At 36.1% G+C, this 25,649-nt stretch overlaps 1 protein-coding gene across 1 annotated transcript in view; it reads left to right on the top strand.

The window, feature by feature from the left end:
- LOC133195445 (uncharacterized) overlaps positions 1-25,649 on the top strand; it is a 47,903-nt gene that overhangs the window by 16,111 nt on the left and 6,143 nt on the right. The window contains exons 3-4 of the mRNA XM_061331288.1: positions 4,491-4,994; positions 16,727-16,824. Of these exons, the coding sequence (XP_061187272.1) occupies positions 4,491-4,994; positions 16,727-16,824 (602 nt within the window). The remainder of the gene's footprint in view (positions 1-4,490; positions 4,995-16,726; positions 16,825-25,649) is intronic.

Here is a 25,649-nt window from a genome sequence, read left to right as displayed (position 1 = left end):
TTTTACTTACCAACTTCTTGTTATATTTTCATGTTGATGTTAATTTTGTATTTTTTATTCAGAAATATCAATGTTTCAATGTTATCTTATGATATTGTTTATTTTAATTTTAACTTTCAGTGCTACTGAATTAGATCTCAGTTTATCATAAATCAGTCTAAAGTACCAGGACTGTAAGTGTTTTACAATTAGTAAAACTTTGCACTGAGTTTGCAGCTCTTCTGGATTCAATATTCAGGTCAGATTTAAATGTGCAGCTGCATGTTTGTTTTACTAACTTTAAGATTTAAATTATTAATAACAATTTATTACATCACAACAGTGTATTATTTATAATTAAAATTTTTACTAGTTAAAATACAAAGTAAAAGTTCAAACCCAATGGTAATTAATTCACTTGCTATATTTTAATTGGAATTTGTTTTTGAATTTAATATTATTATAAATATTAATTAATAAATTATGAAAAGTACTACAGTTGAAAGAGGCAGAGACTAAAAAACTCAAATTTAATTTTATTAAAGTTTCCAAAATCAAATGTTAAATTAATTGTTGTTAGTCTTCAAATTGACCCTTTCATTTTTTTTGTTTTAGACAGAGAGCTTCTGAGGATGAGTTAGCAGACCCACACTTTTTACTTAGACAGTTCCAGGATGATATTTTGCGTGCTTCTTATCCTGCCATGTACCACCTGGTTTTGTTGTCCTGCCTCATTCCAAGTTCCACTGCATGTGTGGAACGGCTGTTTTCTCTTATGAACACAGTTTGCACACCCATGAGGAGCTGTCTTAAACAAGAGAGTCTGGACAACATTATAAGAATTGTGTCAGAATCCAATGGGTGCTTGACTCCAAGGCAGCTGACCAGAGCCCTAGAGCATTTCAGGACATCCAAAGACAAACATTTAAAGTTCTGACCAGAGCCCAAGAGCATTTCAGGACATCTTAAGACAAACATTTTATTTTAAAGTTCTAAACATCTGAACAGTCAATTACATGTCTAATTAAGATCTACCTTGAATAAATAAGATGATTTGTTTTCAGTTTCTATGATTATTCTGTGTTTATTTGATTTTTCTTGTTTTAAGAGTTAAAATTATGACTGGTAAAAATTTCCCAATTTTTATAAAAACACCGCTTTTTTCCCAATTCCATTGGCCCAGGCCCCAGTACCAAAAATGGGTGTGAGAGCCCTGTTTTCTCAAGAACCAATGTGCCAAATTCAACCAAACTTGCCGCAAAGTATCCTTGAGTGAAGGGGATTTAAGTTTGTTCAAATGAAGGGCCATCTCCTCTTTCATGGGGAGATAATTAGGAATAAGTGAAAAAATAATGGCATCATTTAAAAATCTTCTTCTCAAGAACCACTGGGCCAGGAAAGACGAAAATTATGTGGAAACGTCCTTAGGTAGTGTAGATTCAATTTTTTTCAAATCATGACCCCATGGGTTAGGGTGGGACCACAATGGGGAATCAAAGTTTTACAGAGAAATATATAGGAAAATATTTTTAAAAATCTTCTTTTTAAGAACTGCAAAGCCATGATTGGTCATATTTATATGGAAGCATCCTCAGGTAGTGTAGATTCAAGTTTGTTTAAATCATGACCCCTGGGGGTAGGGTGGGGCCACAATGAGGGAACAAAGTTTTACAGAGAAATATATAGGAAAATATCTTTAAAAAAATCTTCTTTAGAACAGCAGAGCCATGATTGGTCATATTTATATGGAAGCATCCTCAGGTAGTGTAGATTCAAGTTTGTTCAAGTCATAACCTTTCTCTCCCCCCCCCCCCCCCCCCCCCCGATAGGATGGGGGCTCAAAGTTTTTCAAAAGAGTATATAGAAAAAACTTTAAAAATCTTCTTCTCAAGAAGCTGAAAGCTCAAGTGAGCTTTTCTGATCACCCATTGTCCATCGTCCGTCCGTCTGTCCGTCCGTCTGTAAACTTTTCACATTTTCAACTTCTTCTCAAGAACCACTGGGCCAATTTTAACCAAACTTGGTACAAAGTATCCTTGGGAGAAGGGGAGTGTAAATTGTTAAAATAAAGGGCCAAGTCCCCTTACAAGGGGAGATAAGCAAGAAAAGACAAAAATAGGGTGGGGTCATTAAAAAATCTTCTTCTCAAGAACCACTGGGCCAGAAAAGCTGAAACTTACGTGGAAGCATCCTGGGATAGTGTAGATTCTAAATTGTTAAAATCATGACCCCTGGGGGTAGGACGGGGCCACAATAGGGAATCCAAGTTTTACATTGGAATATATAAGAAAAATCTTGAAAAATCTTCTTCTCAAGAACTACTGGGCCAGAAAAACTGAAACTTATATGGAAGCATCCTGGGGTAGTGTAGAATCTAAATTGTTAAAATCATGACTCCCGGGGGAAGGGTGGGGCCACAAAGGGAATCAAAGTTTTACATTGAAATATAAAGGAAAAATCTTGAAAAATCTTCTTCTCAAGAACCACTGGGCCAGAAAAGCTGAAACTTATTTGGAAGCATCCTGGGGTAGTGTAGAATCTAAATTGTTCAAATCATGACCCCCGGGGGTAGGGCAGGGCCACAATAGGGAATCAAAGTTTTACATGGAAATATATATAAGAAAAATCTATACAAATCTTCTTATCAAGAACTACTGGGCCAGAAAAGCTGAAACTTATGTGGAAGCATCCTGGGGTAGTGTAGATTGTAAATTGTTAAAATCATGACCCCTGGGGGTAGGGCGGGGCCACAATAGGGAATCAAAGTTTTACATTGAAATATATAGGAAAAATCTTGAAAAATCTTCTTCTCAAGAACCACTGGGCCAGAAAAGCTGAAACTTATTTGGAAGCATCCTGGGGTAGGGTAGAATCTAGATTGTTCAAATCTTGACCCCCGGGGGTAGGGTGGGGCCACAATAAGGAATCCAAGCTTTACATTAAAATATATAAGAAAAATCTATACAAATCTTCTTCTCAAGAACCATTGGGCCAGAAAAGCTGAAACTTATGTGGAAGCATCCTGGGGTAGTGTAGATTGTAAATTGTTCAAATCATGACCCCCGGGGGTAGGACGGGGCCACAATAGGGAATCCAAGTTTTACATTGGAGTATATAAGAAAAATCTTGAAAAATCTTCTTCTCAAGAACCACTGGGCCAGAAAAACTGAAACTTATATGGAAGCATCCTGGGGTAGTGTAGATTCTAAATTGTTAAAATCATGACCCCCGGGGGTAGGGCATAGCCACAATAGGGAATCCAAGTTTTACATTGAAATATATAGGAAAAATCTTGAAAAATCTTCTTCTCAAGAACCACTGGGCCAGAAAAGCTGAAACTTAAGTGGAAGCATCCATTGTTCAAATCATGACCCCCAGGGGTAGGGCGGGACACAATAGGGAATCCAAGTTTTACATTGAAATATATAAGAAAAATCTTTAAAAATCTTCTTTTCAAGAACCACTGGACCAATAAAGCTGAAACTTATTTGGAAGCATCCTGAGGTAGTGTAGATTGTAAATTGTTCCAAATCATGATCCCCGGGGTAGGGCGGGACCACAGTAGGTATTACAAGGGGGAAATCTGGTAAAGAACAGCATGGCCAAAGTTACTCAGGAGAGTGATGTGGCCCATGGGCCTCTTGTTTGGATCTGTTGTTAATAGACACAGAGACTTTTAGGACCGGTTCGCGGCGAGAAATATTCGCGTTGACGAGACTCCCGCGAACCTCGCGAAAATTTCTCGCACGCGAATAAAAGTTGGTTTACAGTAGTCAATTTGGTATGGAGGCACCCTGGGGTAGTGTGTAGGGTGGGGTCACAATGGGGGATCAAATTTTTACAAATGAATATATGGGAAAATATCTGCTGCTCAAGAACAGCAAAGCCATTTGTTATATTGATATGAAAGCATCATCAGGTCAGGGGTTGAAATTAACGGGAAATACTCGCTAAATGCGAATTAAAAACAGAAATTTCGAGTTAAAAGCGACCTGTGGTCGCCAAGTTTTGCGAGTAAAAAAAAAAACGGTCTTTTTTAAGTTTATTCCAGGTATGTGCAATTAGCATTGCCTCATACCCGGGTATTTTTACTCTAATTTACGCAAGCAAGACAGTTTAAATATATTTTGACTGTCTATGACTTTAAGAATCTCCAAGCCCATCAGACTTCTTGAATTTTAATTTTCATTGACCCGACATCAAAATGGTCTTTGGACCACTGATCATGAGTTTTCGTGAAGACTGTTCATGTCCTATGGACATATTTCTAGTTTTTACAATGTTTGATCTGGCGCAGCCAACCAGAGAGCTGGAAATTATTCAATCATCATCATATGATAAAGAATTTTATTGTTTAATTATGAACACATATATAGAAATACAAGATATAATACGATCAGTAGAATGTTTGTTGTCAATCTTCAATTGTGATAAAATAGACATATATAATTACTCTATGATGTGTTTTAAAATGAAAACATTTACCAAATAACAACATTCCTCTTTTACAGTGACTGATGATGACTCACCATTGAAGACATTTATCAGGATAAACGCTGCAGATCTGAAACCAGACCCAAGCAGTGCAGTTTCTGTCTCCAATACAAATGGAAAAGAAGACAATTTGGAACTAGGAAGTACTGATAAAAACACTGAAGTAGTTTATAGCCGAGAAGAAGAGAAAGAAGAGAATGTGGAAATGTCTAGTTCACCAACTGAGGGCACAGAAGAAGAGAATACAGTAGAGGTAATGGCCAGTCTTCTTTCCTCAGAAGCTTCAGCTATGGTGAAAGATGAAATTTTTCAGAAAATCTTGTCTGATAAAAAGAAGTTACCATCAGTAAGCATGCTGGATTTTGCTGGCCAGTTAGCGTATTATGCTTGTCACCAAATTTACGTAACACCAAAAGCCTTCTTCATCCTTGTCTTGGACATGACTAAGAAGTTTGAAGATGTTGTCAGTAAAGAGAAAGACAATCAAGAAGGATCAATCTTCTCCGTGTGGACTTACAAAGGTAAGACACTTGTATAATGTCAAGATTCTTTAAAGGTAGGACCGGATTTTACACATACGATTGTAATTTTGATCACCAACAATAAACATCCATTTATCAATAAGTTTAATAGATTGAAATATTCAAACATTATTTTTAAAATTATAATAACAATGAGAAAATCCTGTGTGTTGAAATGTAAACATAGCAAATGATTAATTTCAAGTAATTAAATAAATTTTGCCTGTGTTCTATATGGACAGATAGACAGACTGACAGAGAAGCAAGTCATAGTCTGGACTCTTCTCTGGTTTTATGTTAGAAAGGAGACTTGAAATTAACAAGTAAAAAAACACACACACAAAATTATATCTTGAAAAAAGAGGAAGAAACCTCTGTAGTCACCCTCGTGTGCATGTCAGGACCAAAATGGCAGTATTTTTTTTTATACAAATTATTATGTATTTTATGTATTCATTTGTATTCTGTTTTAATGCAATGCTAATTATTTACTTACAGAGGGCTTTGATCTCAATTGAGTATCAAATTTGCAAATGTATTTTAAAATGAATTCCATAAATTAACAAACAAATATTTTGTACATATTTGAATTGATCCAGTGAAATACCAGTCAGCTTTACTTCAACCAAAATGTATCTCTCAACATCAAAATTGGCCTATTATCTGTAGGTTTATCTGCTAGGTGAGTGTTGGGCATGCACTCTCCAATATTACAGTTTGAATTTAGCCAATTGAGACATTTCAGTTGGAGAAAGGCACCATGCATCCAAGATTTTATTCACTTTTCCATGCAGAAAAAGTTCTTTTAGAGGGCTGGGTCGTTGTGGCCATTTTCAGACTATATTGATCTCCTTTAGAAGAAGAGCTCCATATAAAGATATACAAAAATGATCAAATTTTAAAACTAAAATGTATGAAATTTTTGTTTGCCAAATGATAGTTGATAGCTTAAGATATCATACCTAAAAAATTAAGTTATATCTGATGGTTAATTTGTTGACCCCCCAGCCTCCTTAACTATGTGTCATTGCTTTCAGTGAGGAATTACCTTGTTGTATGATAGAACCGCCATTTTTGGTTTGCATGTGTTTTTTTACGGTCACCTATTAAAACTTTTGACTAAGATGCATTCCAAATTTTAAAATCCCCAGTTCAGCTGAGAAAAATCCAGAAAAATATGTCGGAACAAAGACATTATTCTTATTTTCTTGATTGGTGGAAATTAAGGTCGGCGGGATTGTAAACCAAGAGAAAAAAAAACTTTGGCTTTTTGCTAAATTTATGCTATTTAGCATAATCAAGTTTGTGATCTAAAGAAAAAAATGGCATGTAGGCAATTTGAATTTTGAGAAATTTCCAAACTTGCAATATTTTTAGTTCACCTTAGCTGAAAGCTCAAGTGAGCTTTTCTGATCACCAGTTGTCCGTCGTCTGTCCGTCCATCCGTCTTTAAACTTTTCACATTTTCAACTTCTTCGCAAGAACCACTGGGCCAATTTTAACCAAACTTGGTACAAAGTATCCTTGGGTGAAGGGGAGTGAGTTTAAATTGTTAAAATCAACGGCTAAGTCCCCTTACAAGGGGAGATAATCAAGAAAAGACAAAAATAGGGTGGGGTCATTAAAAAATCTTATTCTCAAGAACCACTGGGCAAAAAAATCTGAAACTTACGTGGAAGCATCCTGGGGTAGTGTAGATTCTAAATTGTTAAAATGACCCCCGGGGGTAGGGCGGGGCCACAATAGGTAATCTAAGTTTTACATTGAAATTTATAAGAAAAATCTTTAAAATTCTTCTTCTCAAGAACCACTGGACCAGAAAAACTGAAACTTATGTGGAAGCATCCTGGGATAGTAAAGATTCTAAATTGTTCAAATCATGACCCCTAGGGGTAGGGCAGAGCCACAATAAGGAATCCAAGTTTTACATTGAAATATATAGGAAAAATCTTTAAAAATCTTCTCAAGAACCACTGGGCCAGAAAAGCTGAAACTTATGTGGAAGCATCCTGGGGTGGTGTTGATTCTAAATTGTTAAAATCATGACCCCCGGGGGATAGGGTGGTGTTGATTCTAAATTGTTAAATCATGACACAATAGGGAATCCAGGTTTTGCATTGAAATATATAGGAAAAATCTTCTTCTCAATAACCACTGGACCAGAAAAGCTGAAACTTATGTGGAAGCATCCTTGGGTAGTGTAGATTCTAAATTGTTCAAATCATGACCCACGAGGGTAGGGCAGGGCTGCAATAGGTATTACAAGTGGGGAAATCTGGTAAAGAACAGCATGGCCAAAGTCACTCAGGTGAGCGATGTGGCCCATGGGCCTCTTGTTTAAACCTCCTGTATATAAAAGTTTAGGGGTAAACATAGCAATCCCCTTGTCCATCTTTCTGTATGTTTGTCTGTCGTGCAATCTTGTCTAGGCTTTAACTTTGTTATGGAGAAAACACTGGAAGCTTATACTTAGTACAGATATTGCTTATGATTAGGGGATAAGTAGTGACCTTGATCCAAGGTCATTTTGGCAAGTTCAAGGTCACTGGGAAAAAAATTGTGCAGGCCATAGTTTTGTAATGGAAAATCACTGGAAGCTCAAACTTGGTACAGAGATTGTTTGTCACCCAAAGGTATGTCCATATTTTGACCCGAGGTCATTCCAGCAAGTCAATGCCAGAAAAAAGTATACAATTTCTGTCCAACTTTGACTTTTTAATGGAAGATCAGTAGAAGCTCATGCTTGGTAAAGAGATTGCCTATGATTTGGGGGGGGGGGGGAGGGAGGGGGTGTCCTGACCTTGATTCTAGGTCATTCTCACAAGTTCAAGGTTACTAGCAGAAAAGTATAAAATCCTTGTTCAAGTCATATCTTTGTAATGGAGAATAACTGGAAGCTCATACTTGATACAGACTTTGTTTATGATCAGAGGGTCCGTCCTGATTATTTTGTGAGCTTCCTCACAGAACCTCTTGTTTAAAATTGATTTTTACTTAATCTATGTAAACCCTTTATTTCTTTTTGTGGTCCCATTCCATGACCATTATTTGCATAATTTGAGTCTGCACTACCTAGCTACATATATTTAACAGTTGCTGCAGTGTTAATTCAAAGAAGTCATTAAAAAAAAAAAACCATCTTTGGTGCAAATATCTAAAAAAAGATTCAGTATATGTCATGTAATGTAGTGATTGAATATATACATATTTTCAAAACTCAGATGGGATTTTAATAAGTATTTAAAACTCAAACTGAAATTAAGTTATTTAGTAGAAAATTTCTCATAAAAATTGATTTACGATATACTTACGTTCTATAAAATTAATATCCATATTAACTAATATTTCTTCTTTTAGACCCTTACTTCAGACAGTGTAACTAAAAACAAGTCTTTCTATTATCACCCTTGCACCATGCAGAAAGCTATCAATGATGTTGATTTTCACATCTCAGTATCAATTAGTAACAGACTAGAATGCATTCATGGACTGTCTATACTCGTGTTGTAATCTGTACTTGTAAACATGGATAAAAAATATTATGTAAAGCTGTACGTACATATAGGGCACATAGAGACTGTGTTTTCAACTAATCCACTTAGAGAGGAAAACGAATTTCTCGCAAATATTGATGACAAATATGGTGCTTTGAGTGTGCAGTGCGCAAGATATGGTGTTTAATGCAAAACCTTAATTATTTTCAGTATTCGTTTCACCGAACACACCAGTGCAGTGAATATTTTATTCCTATCAGCATGCCATTGAATGTACTTCTTATAAAATCCTTCCTAAAAAATCGTAAATTTATAAATTGCTTATGAATATTAGGGGAAAAAAAGAAATATACTAAAAATAAATCAGACAGAATATTTAGTTGTTTTTAAGATCTTTTATTCATAATTTTAAAAAAAATATGTTATCAATATGGAATTATATTATTGAAGCAATAAAAAAATAACGTTTTATTTTCTTAGTGCACTTTAACTTCTAACAAATAAAATCAAAGTCAACAACAGCAAATCTTCAATCTGAAACACTCATGAACACGGAATGAATTTATTAATAAAAATTATCACCATAACATTTTTAGCTGTCAATGTTGAACATTTATTGAGAGGAATATGATCAAAGACATTTTCAAATGTTCAAAATTGGTCAAAATATACATTTTCCAGCAAATGTATAGCTAGTTGTATAGTCTGAATTTTGTCGGAAAATTTGTCGACCCCCCCCCCCCTTTCCAATTGCTTGCGATTTATACTATAGTAAAGCTATATTTTATGGACTCTTAAGGCAATGGAGAAGTGTGGATATTGAATATAATTACGTTTAAACCGAGGCACTCCAGGAATCCAAGATGACGAGTGTCGAACCTTTTGTCTTCTTATATACAAAAATATTATTTATGATTTTAAAAGTCCTTATTTCAGCGACTTCTTTATTTTAATAAATGTACCGGGTATTCAGACACACCTAGGAAAACACATGATACAAAAAATACACAATCCTGAAACCAAGCGCCTATGGTTGAATACACTGCGACATCCATTACTGTGGGCTTTTTAAAAGCTTATTAAAGACTTTTTAAGACACAAGAGAAAGAAGTGCTGGTGAAATATTTTGCCTTACATTTGGTGAACCATGTTAACAAAATTTAAGAGAAACTATATGTTATTGTCTTATTATATTTTTATAGATACTTTACTGATATGAAGCATTGTGGCTAAGCCATTTTAATTTGAAGTTAAGGAAATAAGGATTGGAACTTGAATTTTCCATAAATGTGCTCTTTTGTATGTAACGTTCTTTCGAGAATTTTCACTCATATTGAGACTACACCACTTGGCTGTAGAGGGCTGCAAATTTAGACCCATGCTTGGCACTTATGGCCTTTGAACAGTGAGGGATCTTTTACGTGCCAGCGCCTACTGCGACACAAAACCTCGGTTTATACGGTCTCATCCAAAGCACCGGTCTCCACGTCCCACAGGGGATTTGAACCTGTGTCATAAGGATAAATTTGCATAATTGTAATGATGTGAAAGGAAAAGAAAACTAGAAGCGAATGCTGCTCATAACTGCAAACTAGCTCTCAAGAGAACGCCGGGGTGAAGAGTAAATTTGGATTGTGCACATTGCTCCAAATGAACAATTTTCCATAGTAACTTTTGGGAATGCAATTTAACACAAATAGACTTTTTTCCCATAACTGTGGTATTGCTCTTTCGTGCGATAAACAAAGTAAACTTAAAAAAAAAGTAATAAAATAAAAAAGATAACTGACATGCTTTAATGAAATTGTGTAATAAATTTGGCCCCACCCTAGGCCCGGGGTTATGATTTGAAGACACTTGAATTTACACTACCTGAGGATACTTCCTAATATAAACATCACTAATCACAGGCCTATTGCAGTTCTCAGTGGTGGATCCAGAAATTTTAGAACTGGGGAGAGGGGTTGCGGTTCAGAATTAAAAAAAAAAGGGAAAAAAAGTCATTTGCGCGTGAAGGTTGTTACTGTATATGTTAATTAAATTATCTAATTATGAAATTTACCTGTGGACTAAATTGAGACTATATACAAGTTAAACAAACATAATTTATAAAAGCAAAAAAAGGGGGTGCACCGGTGCTAGATCCCCCTTTGGGTATTGAGAAGATTTTCAAGGATTTTCTGTATATTTTCCTATGTAAAACTTTTATCACCCATTGTAGCCCCACCCTACCCCTGGGGGTCATGATTTGAACAAAAATTAATTTTATTTGTTTTTTTTTTTTTGTTTTTAGGTCACCCGAGTCACTCAGGTGACCTATTGCTATCCGTTTTTGTCTATCGTCGTCCGTCGTGCGTTAACTTTTGAACATTTTCAGCTTCTTCTCTGAAACCGCTCAACCAATTTCAACCAAATTTGGCATATTGCATCTATGGGTGAAGGGGAACAAAAATTATGAATTTTGTGGTCCCTGCCCCCCTGGGGCCTGAGGGGTGGGGCTAAAACCACCAAAATTAATGCAATCTTTAAAAATCTTCTTCTTTATTCCTGGACATCAAGCAGTCAAACTGTTGGCATCATTGTAATAAGCATTGAGCCCTCTACCAAAATTGTGAAATTCTTGGCCCCAGGGTCAGGGGTTCAGGTGCTAGGGTGGGGCTATATAGATCACATAGTGAAATTGCATTATTTCTTTGAAAATCTTCTTCTCTGCTCAAATAAACTAACTAAGTACATAGTTATGAAGAGCAAGAATGCCTCTTCCAAAATTGTGAATTTTATGGCCCCAGGGTCAGGGGTTCTGGTGTTAGGACGGGGCTCTATTGATTATATATTAGTGAAAATGCAATAATTCTTTGAAAATCTTCTTCTCTGTTCCTGGGTATTAAAAAAGCAAACCAAGTATAAAGTTATGATGAGCAAGAGTGCCTCTTCCAAAATTGTGAATTTCATGGCCCCAGGGTCAGGGGTTCTGATGTTAGGGCGGGGCTCTATTGATTGTATAGTGAAAATGCATTAATTCTTTTAAAATCTTCTTCTCTGCTTCTGGGTATTAAATAAAGTAACAAAGTACATAATTATGATGAGCAAGAGTGCCTCTTCCAAAATTGTGAATTTCATGGCCCCAGGGTCAGGGGTTCTGGTGTTGGGGGGAGGGGGCTCTATTGACTATATAGTGAAAATGCATTAATTCCTTGAAAATCTTCTTCTCTGCTCCTTGGTATTAAATAAAGTAACTAAGTACATAGTTATGATGAGCAAGAGTGCCTCTTCCAAAATTGTGAATTTCATGGCCCCAGGGTCAGGGGTTCTGGTGTAAGGGGGGGGGGGGCTCTATTGACTATGTAGTGAAAATGCATTAATTATTTGAAAATCTTCTTCTCTGCTCCTGGATATTAAATAAACTAACTAAGAACATAGATATGATGAGCATGACTGCCTTTTCAGAAATTGTGAATTTCATGGCCCCTGGGTCAGGGGTTCAGGTGTTGGTGGGTGGGGGGCTCTATTGATTATTTGCATTAATTCTTTGAAAATCTTCTTCTCTACTCCTGGGTATTAAATAAACTAGCTAAGAACATAGATATGATAAGCATGACTGCCTTTTCAGAAATTTTGAATTTCATGGCCCCAGTGGGTCAGGGGTTCGGGTGTTGGGGGGGGGGGGGCTCTATATATTGTTTGCATTAATTCTTTGAAAATCTTCTTCTCTACTCCTGGGTATTAAATAAACTAACTTAGTGCATAGTTATGATGAGCATGGTTGCCTCTTCCAAAATTGTGAATTTCATGTCCCCTGGGTCAGGGGTTCCGGTGTCAGGGTGGGGCTCAATTGATATATATAGTGAAAATGCATTATTTCCTTGAAAATCTTCTCTCTCCTGGATATTAAATAAACTAAGTACATAGTTATGATGAGCATGGCTGCCTCCTCAGAAATTGTGAATTTTGTGGGCCCTGGATGAAGGGTTCTGGTGTTAGGTCGGGGCTCTAATGATATATAAGGAAAATACATAAATTTTTTCGAAATCTCCTTCTCTGCTCCTTGGTATTGTTCAAACAAAGGAAGTGCATGGTTAGGATAAGGAAGAATGCCTCTTTCAAAATTGTGAAATTCATGGCCCCTGGGTCAGGGGTTCTTTTGAAGGGGGGGGGGGGCTCTATTGATTTTATAGTGAAAATGCATAATTTCTTTCAAAATATTTTTTCTACTACTGGTAATAAAGCAAAAAAACAAGTGTATAGTTATGATGAGCAAAGTGCTTCTTCCAGAATTATTAGTTCATGGCCCCTGGGTAAGATTTTCTGGTGAAAAGGGGGAGGGGGGCTTTATTTATTTAATAACATAGTGAACATGCATTTCTTTGAAAATCTTGTATTCTTCTGGGCATATTCGAGGCAAACAGAGTAAAAGTTTTAATATGCAAGGGTATTTTTACCAGAATTTTGAACACCTGGATTATTTAGTCAAGTATTCTGGTCCTGGCCAGGGCTCTATGAACTTGTATTCTGCTGAGCAAAGTTATTCCCCTTTGCCATTCACCTTTGATAATTAATCACTGTAAATAATGTATTTGAAAGGTTAATAGAATAAGAGAATTATGCAAGAATATTTATTGTATAATACAAAAAGTACTTTTGTAGTTTTAATGAGCAGGTAGACTTGGAAATAATAGATGAATAAAAGTGAGGCAAAAATAACTTATCTTTTTTAATGTTCTTCAAAGGCCAAGAGAGACCAGTGTGAGAAGTAATAATATGGGGTTAAAAATAGACATTTTGTTAATAGTCTGCATGGTAATAGTGATAAATGGGGGACAGATAGATTCTATACCAATTATTTTGTTGATGCTTATCATACTATTTTTCTTGCTTTTGGGCAACAAAGCTTCATTTATCAGTGTATGGATCCTCTAAATTGTTGTATTGTACTCAGGTGACCGTTAAGGCCCTTAGGCCTCTTGTTTGTTTTAACATCCCTCTCGAGAATTTTTCACTCTTATGAAGACTCCACCACATGCTGTTGGAGGGCTACAAATTTAGACCTATACTCGGCCTTAGGGCCTTTGAGCAGTGAGGGATCTTTTTCGTGCCAGCACCTACAAAATCGAACACTATGTAATGAAGCTTTCACATAAGTATCATCTCTTCTGACCCAGTAGTTCTTGAGAAGAAGATTTTGAAAGAATTTTTCCTGTATATTCTATGAAAAACTTTGATTACCTATTGTAGACCCACCACTCTCCTGATTGACATTATCTGAATAAAACTGAATCTACTCTTTTTAGGTCACCTGAGTCACTCAGGTGACCTATTGCTATCTGTTTTCGTCCGTTGTCGTGCGTCGTGTGTTAACATTTGAACATTTTCAGCTTCTTCTCTGAAACCACTGAACCAATTTCAGCCAATTTTTGCATATGGCATCTATGTGTGAAGGGGAACAAAATTTGTGAATTTCATGGTCCCTGCCCCCCTGGGGCCTGAGGGATGGGGCTTAAACCATCAAAATTAATGCAATCTTTAAAAATCTTCTTCTTTACTCCTGGACATCAAGCAGTCAAACTGTTGACATGATTGTAATAAGCATTGAGCCCTCTACCAAAATTGTGAAATTCATGGCCAAAGGGTCAGGGGTTCTGGTGCTAGGGCGGGGCTATATAGATCATATAGTGAAAGTGCATTTTTTCTTTGAAAATCTTCTTCTCTACTCCTGGGTATTATTGAAACAAATTGAATACATAGTTATGATAAGCAAGGGTGACTCTACCAAAATTGTGAAATTCATGGTCCAAGGGTCAGGGGTTCTGGTGCTAGGGTGGGGCTATATAGATCGTATAGTGTAAGTGCATTATTTCTTTGAAAATCTTCTTCTCTACTCCTGGGTATTATTGAAACAAATTAGATACAGAGTTATGATCAGCAAGGGTGACTCTACCGTTAAGGCCCTTGGGCCTCTTGTTAATGAACTTTTCACAAAACTTTTCTGACATAATTATGCATCTTGAGGAGATTTTTGAAAGATGCCACTACATTTTCACTAATTTTTAGCTCTACTGGTCTGAGACCAGAAGAGCTTTTGCATTAGTAAGGTGTCCGTCGTCCGTCCGTCTAGCTGTCTGTCTGTAAACAATTTTTCTAAACGCCACTCCTCCTACAGTTTTGATCCAATTTCAATAAGACTTGGTACATAAGTAGACTACATTAAGATACGTAGTTCTGTGTATCGTTTTTTGATTTGGACAAACGATGTTGCTTTGATAACTAAAAAGAGAAATTTCTTTGTAATTCTTTCAAAATGCTACTCCTCTACAGTTTTGGTCTAATTTCATTATGACTTTGTACATAAGTAGACTACATTAAGATACATAATTCTGTATATCGGTTTTGATTTCGACAAACGATGTTGCTCTGGTTACTAAAAATAGAAATTTCTTTGAAATTCTTTCAAAATGCTACACCTCCTACAATTTTGCTCTAATTTTTACAAGATTTGGTACACAATTGGACAACATGATGCATTGTTCCATTTTTATGGCATCGAGCTCTTGAGCTCGAATGCCATTTAGCGGGCAACCAAACTTTACGCGACTGAATGTGTCGGTCAATGCATCCGCAAAAGAAAATTGGCCTAGTAGTTCTTGATAAAGAGCTGAAAATGTGAGGTTTACAGACAGACGGACAGACAGATGGATGACAGACAAAATATGACCAAAAATGCTCACTTGAGCTTTCAGCTGAGGTGAGCTAAAATGCCAGCCCTAACACCAATTATATCAGTACGTGTATAAGAATAACGCAAAAAATAATTTCCAGATAATCATTACTTCTGAGCAAAAAAATTAACATTCAATCTCCAAGTTTATAATTATATATAACGAGAAAAAAGGAATAGGCTGATTTATCAGATATCTCAAGAATTACGGTATCTTGACAAATCATAGTGATGTACACCAATCCTGGACACAATTTTCTGACCAAAACCTTTTCTCCTGACAGTATTGCTAGTAATGCTAAATAAATACAACTTGTTTACTTACTTATCTGCCGTACACTTTGTGTATCCATCTGTCTGTGTGTGTCAATCTCTCTCTCTCTCTCCATGACTTTAGCAAACATTCTTCAACACAATATATCGACGACAAAATGTGCAAATGCTCACAGTGCATATTGCCGCCGACGACAAATGTGCCGATGCGTGACTGTACACTTTGTCGTCCATTATGCAGGAGGAAAAAAAGGCTTGTCGTGATTCCTGTTGTCGCCGGCGACAGTATGTACCGATGGACAACAATATGTGCAGTGAGGGTATGTATATATTGTTGTAGATGACAATATGTACAAAACGACAATATGTACCGTCACATCACCTCACCCCCACCCCCCACCCGTCGAAACAGCGAAGTAGTTACTCAAGATATAAAGTTAAAATTGATAGAGAAATCTGATGAATTTTAATAATAAAATTCAGTTCCACTGATGTAATCTGATATTTTGCCAGCATTCATTCTTCATCTGTTTTGTCTATAGAAATTATAATTATTATACTTAAAATAAATTTATCTATAAAAGTAGCGATTGTCAGCTGCATTCAATAGCATTTAACGCTTTTTGGTGAATGTATTACTTGCATATAAAATAATTTCATTCAGTGATATTGAGAATTATTTGAATTTAATTTCCATCATTTTTGTTCATTGAAAATCCCGGGATCCACTCCCGCTTTTTTGTGAAAACCTCATCACTACTCTACCCAAAAGATTTAGCAGGCCGGAAGTGTTCATGATTCTTCTAAACTAAGAAAGTTTACACATACTTTAAAATCTCATTTAAAACATCAGCCCCTGTTCAAAGCAGAAAATGCCTGATTTGAAGAGGAAAATTCAGGAATTAATTTGTTTCAGCCATGTTTTGACATGAACCTTGCTCTAATTTTTTCTCCCGACCAAAGCTAGCAAGCCTAAAGGAAAGGGGGGATGGGGGTCTACGAATACTTACTTCTTTAAGCATTAAAGAATCTTATAGCTTATGGTTCAGTTCAGGGTGACATACGCTATTGCTTGCAATAGCAGACTTTCTAGTTCTATTTATTGCTGTTACAAACTTTCAAATCAAAGTGCTACTTTTCTATTCCTTTGCTATGAGTACTAACCAGTAAAGATACAGTCTTATCAAAGACTTCCGGTTTTATCATGATGCTTTATTTGTTCTGTTAGACTAATATATCTTTGTTTCTTTTAGACTACTTGAAGTTTTGGATTACCTCAATCAAGACATTTGGAGGCCAAAAGGCACCACTGTTTCTTGTTGCCACACACACGGAGAAAAAATCTACAGATGTAAGTATTCAGGCTTGAAGGAATGTGAACTAGAAAAGAATAAACGGATCTCCAACCTATCCTGAGAATGCACAAGTACAGGCATACTTCAGAAATACAAAAAAAAAAGATTTTTTGGCCTATTAGGTTATAAGATTTTTTACAGTCTTTACAAAATGAATTGGTTTTTATTTATGTTGATGACTATAGGCAAAATGTGTATAATAATTCCTTTCTTTGATATTGATAGCTCACCTGAGCTGAAAACTCAAGTGAGCTTTATGGATCATCCATTGTCCTTAGGCCATCCATCTGTCTCTGTATCTGTTTATCCCGCTTTAAAAATGTAATATTTTTACTTCTTAAGTACCACTGGGCCAAAATTAACCAAGTTGGCACAAAGCATCTTTTGCTTAAGGATATTTTAAATTTTCAAAGAAAGGCTAAGCTTCCTTCCAAGGGGAGATAATCAAGGCAAAACTAGGGAGAAGTCATTAAAAATTATCATCATCAGACGTTACAAGATCCACTGTGCCAGAAAAAAATAAAACTTGTTTGAAAGCTTCCTGAGATAGTGTATGTAGATTTTCTTTAAATCTTGGATCTCATGGGGAAGGGTAGGGCCACAATAGGAGATCAAGGTTTTACATTGAAATATATAGGAAAAAATCATTTAAAAAAATCTTATAAACCGCTGGACCAGGAAATCTGAAACATATGTGAAAGCATCATCAGGTAGATTAGATTCAAATCATTTCAACCTTGGTCCCGATGGTAGGTTGTGGCCACAATAGGCAATCAGAGATTTACATTGAAATATAATGGGAAATATTGAAAAATCTTCTTCTGAACCCCTAGGCCTAAAAAAAAATATGTTTGTTTCCTGTAACATTCCCAAAAAATCAAGAGTCGGTAGGTAGGATTTTTTTTTTTTTTTTTTTGCTTATAAATAATGGAGTCAAACATCACCGGACTGAATTATCCAGGTGTTATATTTACAGTGGACACCCAACATGGCTGCCTAGCGGCAGAAAACAAACTTCAAAAAGTTGTGGTTGAAATTGTTGTTACAATAATGATTACTCTTTATATTTAAGGTAAATGTTGACTAGGATGACATATTTTATATCTCAAATAAAGCTACAATTAATATTTTTTGAATATATGGAATCAGCTGAATGATCAAACCAAAGAGCAAACGCAGATTTGGCAGAAAAAAAATCCACCCGGGGGTAATTTGAATGGGTCGGTCGGGTTACAGGTTTTTTAAGACCCTATACCAGAAAAAATGAAAAAAAAAGTTTTCTAGAATATTATAGGTTCTTTTTTTTAATCTTGGCCCCCCTTGGGAAGGATGGGGTCACAAAGGGGGTCGGAGTTTTAAATAGAAATGAGGTGAGCGTTATGGCCCAAGGACCTCTTGTATTTAATTCTTGTTGTTGCAAATATGGTATGTGGAAGAACCTTTTCATAGATTTAACAGGGCTCTCAATTCTCTATAATTGGGGCCGTTGAATGGATCCGTTCCCAATGCAAAAAGGTACCTTTTTTCCCAAAAGAAAGGTGTAAAATTCCCAATTTTCTGTAGCAAAATATTTAAACAAAAAATCAAATTCAATGAAAATTAATCACCGAAGAAAACAAAAATAAAACAAACACTTACAAGTGAAAGAAAATAGAAAATTTTATTTTTTCTGAATGTTTCATTTCCCAGTTTTCCCAAAATGTTGGTAACTTCCCAATTTGAACGGCCCTAGTCCCCGTCTCAAAAAGTGGTGTGAGAGCCCTATTAGATGACTATAATGATGCATTTTGTTTTCAAAAGTTTTTAGTTCGTTATCTTTTTTTCCATTCATAACTATTTACTATTGAAAATGTTCATTGACAGGCCGGTTAACCCCCCCCCCCCATTACAGTAAAGTCAAATAAGGGTTCTGTAGTATTGTATGAATAAAATTTGGTACAGAAAGAAGTTGGAACCCCCCCCCCCCCCCAAACACACACACACACACACACATGAAAAGGATTTTCGAATTTAGGCAATATCCTTTATTTAATTTTTAAAAATTCTTTATTACCTTTTTTTGCTTGTCAATTTTTAGCTCTTCTGAGCCAAAGGCTCAAAGAGCTAACGCTATGGCCATTTGTGCGGTGTGCATAAATTTTTTAGAATATGGGCCATAACTTAAGAACCCCTTGGCCAATTATTGTCAAATTTGTCAGAGGGTATCCTTGGCCCAAGGGCTTTGTTTTATACTAAAACTAGAGTTGTGACCCTTAAACTAGGGGAGATAATTAGGAAAATAGAAACAAAAGTACTGGTTGCTAAAAAATCTTCTTCTCAAGAACCACTGGGGAGATTATCACCAAAATTACTCGAAAGGATTTACCCTAGGGCGAAGGGCGTTGTCTCAAGGTCACTTCAAAGTTGACCAAAAATTACAATTTATTAAAATGTTGATATTTTGCTTACTATAAGGACTAGGATCATCAAATCTTGTCAGTTGATGCATCTAAGGACCTCATATCATGCTGACTCAAAAGAAGGTCATGGTGACCTACTTTTTAAATTTTGCGGCCATCCTTTTTCCAAATGATTTAGAGGCATATTTTGAACAATTTAAGGCCTAGGATCATCAAACTTTGTCAGTTGATGTATCTTGGGTCCTCAAAGTACGTCAACTAAAATGTAGGTCACCTTGACCTACTTCTTGAGCGTTATGGATAATCTTTTTCAAAACAGTTAAGGTCATTAATTCGAATACCGAGAGGTTTACAATCATTAAATCTTGTAAGGTTATGCATCTTGGGGCAATAAAACATAAATATAAAAAAGTAGGTCACAGTGACCTTCTTTCTGAACTTTGCAGGAATTCGATTTCAAAGCGTTTTAGAGACATAATTTGGACATTTTAAGGCCTATGATCATCAAACTTTGTCAGTTGATGCATCTTGGGTCTTCGGAGTAGGTCGACTGAAAAGTAGGTCACCGTGACCTACTTTTGAAAATTTATGGCTTTAATTAAATATTTCGGGTACTAATTGGCTTTGAATCATCAAACTTTGTCAGTTGATGCATCTTCGGTCCTCGGAATACAACAACTGAAAAGTAGGTCACGGTGACCTACTCTTGAAAATTTATGGCTTTAATTTAATATTTTGGGTACTTATTGGCTTAGAGTCATCAAACTTTGTCAGTAGATGCAACTTGGGTCCTTGGAGTATGACAACTGAAAAGTAAGTCACGGTGACCTACTTTTGAAATTTTATGGCTGTATTTAATATTGTCGGGTACTATTTGGCTTAGAATCTTCAAAATTTGTCAGTTGATGCATCTTGGGTCCTCGGAGTAGGTTGACTGAAAAGTAGGTCACCATGACCTACTATTGAAAATTTATGGCTTTAATTAAATATTTCAGGTACTTATTGGCTTAGAATCATCAAACTTTGTAAGTTGATGCATCTTGGGTCCTTGGAGTACATTAGCTTAAAAGTAGGTCAAAGTGAAAATTTTATGGTTATAATTTAAAAAAAATATTTTGGGTATTAATTGGCTTAGAATCATCAAACTTAGTTGATGAGTCCTCAGAGAATGATGAGTGATAAGTAGGTCACCATGACCAACTCACAGGTACTAATTGGCTTAGAATCATCTTGGGTTCTCAGAGTGTGAATTGGAATTCCAAGGGTTTATCTAAATATACAGGATACTTAGAGGCTTCAAATAGAAGTGATAGGTTGTACAGTTTATCAGAAGAGTGATTCAAGGCCCTTGGGCCTCTTGTTTCAAATAAGTTGATTTTTTTTCTTCTGTGGCTGCACCCTCCCCCTTTCAAAAACAATGCTACGTCAATATGTCAAGTCTGGATATGCTTTTATTAAGAAGATGGATCTTAGTTACGATCAAGATTTATCATGGATATTAAATATACAAATTGTATGGAATGGAATCTAAGAGTGTGCACTATGATCAATTGATCAATTGATTTCAGAATTTTATGTTACATGTGAATAGATAAAGCAAAAGTATTTCAAGTTCTGCATTAAACTTAATAATCCAGACAAGCAATAGTACTACAAGGGCAGATTAAATAAAAGCAGATACATAGAATTTATTAAATTCGAAGGTATCAAATTGATAAAATATATATAAAAAAAAAAATTCAGTTATATCATAGTGGAAAACTAGATTCGTTTTGCCATTTTTTCTACATTCACTTTTAAATTTTAAATAGACGACTTGTCTTGATTTCTGCTACGATTTTACTTTGTTTGTTTGTTTGTATGTTGTTTAATGTCCCTCTCGAGAATTTTTCACTCATATGGAGACGCCACCATTTGCCGGTGGAGAGCTTCAAATTTTGTCCTATGCTCGGCACTTATGGCCATTGAGCAGTGAGGGATCTTTTTTGTGCCAACTCCTACTGCGACACGGGACCTCGGTTTATACGGTCTCATCTGAAGGACCGGTCTCACAGTGGGAATCGAACCCGCGAGGTAAGGATCAACTCCTTACTTCGCGACTCTAGAGCAGATGCTCTAACCACTGCGCCAGGCGGGCGACTGCTAGGATTTTAAAAATAATTGCTAATACTTGAGATTAACACAGACTTATGCGTATGTTTTATTGCAAATCATGATTTTTTTATCCCCCATAATTGAAGATTCGGGGGCATATAGTTTTTGCCCTGTCTATCTGTCTGTCCGCAAAAACTTTAACCTTGCCCATAACTTTTGATTGGTTGGAGCTATGGCTTTCATATTTCACATGTGTATTTTTTGTGACAAGACCTTTCTTTAGATACCAACAATTTTGACCCTTTGACCTTGACCTTGGAGTTTGACCCACTTTTGCAAAATTTTATGAGACTTTTACCTTGGCCATTACGTTTGAACAGTTGGAGTTTAGGCTTTCAAACTTCATGTGTCTATTTCTTGTGACAAGACCTTCATTTGAGTACCAACATCTTTGACCCTTTGACCTTAACCTTGGAGTTTGACATACTGTTGATAAAACATTTACCTTGGCCATAACTTTTGAACAATTTGTGCTAGGTCTTTCATACTTCACATGTGTACTCCATGTGAGAATACCTTTCTTTGGATACCAGCAACTTTGACCTTTTGACCTTGACCTTGGAGTTTGACCTTCTTTAGTTTTGAAAAATGTTAACCCTGACCATAAGTTTTGAACAGTTAATGCCAGGGTTTTCATACTTCATATATGCATTTCATGTGGGAAGACCTTTGTTTAGATACAAACAATTTTGACCCTTTGACCTTGACTTTGGAGTTTAACCTACTTTTGAAAAAAACTTTAATCTTGGCCATAATTTTTGAACAGTTGGTGTAAGGTCTTTCATACTTCGCATATGCATTTTTAGGTCACCTGAGTCACTCAGGTGACCTATTGCTATCTGTTTTCGTCCGTCGTGCGTCGGTCGTAAACTTTCGAACATTTTTAGCTTCTTCTCTTGAACCACTGAACCAATTTCAACCAATTTTGGCATATAGCATCAATGGGTGAAGGGGTACAAAAATTATGAATTTCATGGTCCCTACCCCCCTGGGGCCTGAGGGGTGGGGCTAAAACCATCAAAATTAGTGCAATCTTTAAAAATCTTCTTCTTTACTCCTGGACATCAAGCAGTCAAACTGTTGGCATGATTGTAATAAGCATTGAGCCCTCTACCAAAATTGTGAAATCCATGGCCCCAGGGTCAGGGGTTCTGGTGCTAGGGTGGGGCTATATAGATCATATAGTGAAAGTGCATTATTTCTTTGAAAATCTTCTTCTCTTCTCCTGGGTATTATTTAAACAAACTAGGGGCATGGTTTTGACAAGCAATGATGCCTTTTCCAAGATTGTGAAATGCATGGTCCCTGGGTCAGGGGTTGTGGTGTTAGGGCGGGGCTCTATTGATTATATAGTGAAAATGCATTAATTCTTTGAAAATCTTCTTCTCTGCTCCTGGGTATTATTTAAACAAACCAAGTGTATGATAATGATGCACAAGTATGATTTTTCCAAAATTGTGAAATTTATGGCCCCAGGGTCAGGGGTTCTGGTGTTAGGGTGGGGCTCTATTGATTATATAGTGAAAATGCATCAATTCTTTGAAAATCTTCTTCTCTGCTCCTGGATATTATATAAACAAACTAAGTGCATGGTTATGATAAGCATTGATGTCTTTTCCAAAATTGTGAATTTCATGGCCCCAGAGTCAGGGGTTCTGGTGGTAGGGCGGGGCTCTATTAATTATATAGTGAAAATGCATTAAGTCTTTGAAAATCTTCTTCCCTGCTCCTGGATATTATTTAAACAAACTACATTGTAAGTGCATAGTAATGGTGCACAAGGATGCTTTTTCCAAAATTTTGAAATTCATGGCCCCAGGGTCAGGGGTTCTGGTGCTAGGGCGGGGCTATATATAGATCATATAGTGAAAGTGCATTATTTCTTTAAAAAATCTTCTTCTCTACTCCTGGGTATTATTGAAACAAATTGAATATATACTTATAATAAGCAAGGGTGACTCTACCAAAATTGTGAAATTCATGGCCCCAGGGTCAGGGATTCTGGTGGTAGGGTAGGGCTATATAGATCATATAGTGAAAGTGCATTATTTTTTTTGAAAATCTTCTTCTCTACCCCTTGGTATTATTGAAACAAATTGAATACATAGCTATAATAAGGGGGAGTCTACCAAAATTGTGAAGTTCATGGCCCCAGGGTCAGGGGTTGTGGTGTTAGGGTGGGGCTATATAGATCATATAGTGAAAGTGCATTATTTCTTTGAAAATCTTCTTCTCTACTCCTGGGTATTATTGAAACAAATAGAATACATAGTTATGATAAGAAAGTGTGACTCTACCATAAGTTTGATATTTATGGCCCCAGGGTCAGGGGTTCTGGCACTAGGGCGGGGCTATATAGATCATATAGTGAAAGTGCATTATTTCTTTGAAAATCTTCTTCTCTACTCCTGGGTATTATTGAAAGAAATAAAATACATAGTTATGATAAGCAAGTGTGACTCTACCAAATTTGTGAAATTCATGGCCCCAAGGTCAGGGGTTCTGGTGCTGGGGGGGGGGGGGCTCTATTTATAATATAGAGAATCTGTAGTAAAAATGCATTATTTCTTTGAAAATCTTCTCTGCACCTGGACATATCAGAGGCAAAAAGAGTAAAATTTTTAATATAAAAAAGATTTTTGAACATCTGGACCATTTTGTCAAGTGTTCTGGTCCTGGCCAGAGCTCTATTAATTTGTATTCAACTGAGAGGAGTTATTCCCCTTTGCTATTTACATTTGATAATTAATCACTGTAAATAATGTACTTGAAAGGTTAATAGAAGAGGAGAATTATGCAAGATTTTTTATTGTATAATACAAAAAGTACTTTTATAGTCTTAATGATCAGGTAGACTTGTAAGTAACAGATAAATAAAAATGAGACAAAAATAACTTGTCTTATTCAATGTACATCAAAGACCAAGAGATTCCAATGTAAGGGATTTCATCCAGGAATTGAAATAGTACAGAATCACTGATAATTTGTTCATATACTGTATGGTGATAGTGATAAATGGGGAACAGATTTAGAAACTAATTTATGAACTGTTAATGAACAGTAGACTAATTATTTTGTTGATCCTGATCACCCTATTTTTCTTGCTTTTGGGCAACAAAGCTTCACCTTTCAGTTCATTTTATACTCTATGGATCCTCTAAATTGTTGTATTATACTCAGGTGACCATTAAGACCCTTGGGCCTCTTGTTTATGACTAGACCTTTCTTTAGATACCAACAACTTTGACCCTTTGACCTTGAACTTGGAGTTTGACCTACTTTTGAAAAACTTTAACCTTGGCCATAACTTTTGAACAGTAGGTGTTAAGATTTTCATACTTCACATATGCATTTCCTGTGGAAGACCTTTCTTTAGATACCAACAATTTTGACCCTTTGACCTTGACTTTGGAGTTTGACCTACTTTTGAAAAACTTAACTTTGGCCATAACTTTTGAATAGTTGGTGTTATTGAATATTTTTTTTCCACTTGGGGTTTCAGCAGCACCAAGTCAAAAGTATTTCGCCATAAACATCTAGCATGCTGGAGTAGCAATCTGATTAAATTAAGTTGTTCTGATATGCTACCACTTAACATCTGTCTTTTATTACTATACAAGTAGATTGTATATACGATAGCAACTAATTGCAGCTTTTTGAATTCCTATAAAGAGTACATGTAACACAAAGTGACTGCTTTTTATCCTTCACAGAGATGTAGTTAAAATTAATTATTCCTTAACATTGAGGATTAACGATGAGCATACCCAGGGTTCTCCACAAGGGGTTTTACTATGGCGACCCGCCATGGTTAAATGAGCTGCGCCATGGTTAAAATCGGGGGCCGCCATGATAAAAATTTTATTTAATTTCAGTATTGATACCTACTTTTTAACGATGAGTAGTTAAGTGTGTTTATATTACAACTGTCGTGCACCTCGCATGCCTTGAGGGGAAGCATCCGACTGGGCTAAACAAACGACTATGCTGTGAAGCGTGACAATGGAGAGTCAATCAGCTGATGATCAATATCTTCAGAGTTAATTATCCTATACACATGTAATTTCGGGGAATTCCAACGTGTTCAGTATACGATAACATATTTACAAAAGATGACATAACGAGCAGTAACAACATGATAATTGACACGCATCCGATTCAAGTTTCTGTGCCCAGAAAAAATTAACCCTTTCAAAATTCCCTATTCTTTGTATTTATTCAATTCCTCATTACTTTTAGAGTTACCTCCCGTTTTAGGAAATGTCGCA

This window comes from Saccostrea echinata, unplaced genomic scaffold, assembly GCF_033153115.1.
Source record: "Saccostrea echinata isolate AGI-Se365-2 ecotype Australia unplaced genomic scaffold, CSIRO_AGI_Sech_v1 ptg000029l, whole genome shotgun sequence".
Lineage (NCBI taxonomy): Eukaryota > Metazoa > Mollusca > Bivalvia > Ostreida > Ostreidae > Saccostrea > Saccostrea echinata.
Note: the sequence above shows the minus strand (reverse complement) of the source record. Positions and strands in the feature narration are given on the sequence as shown.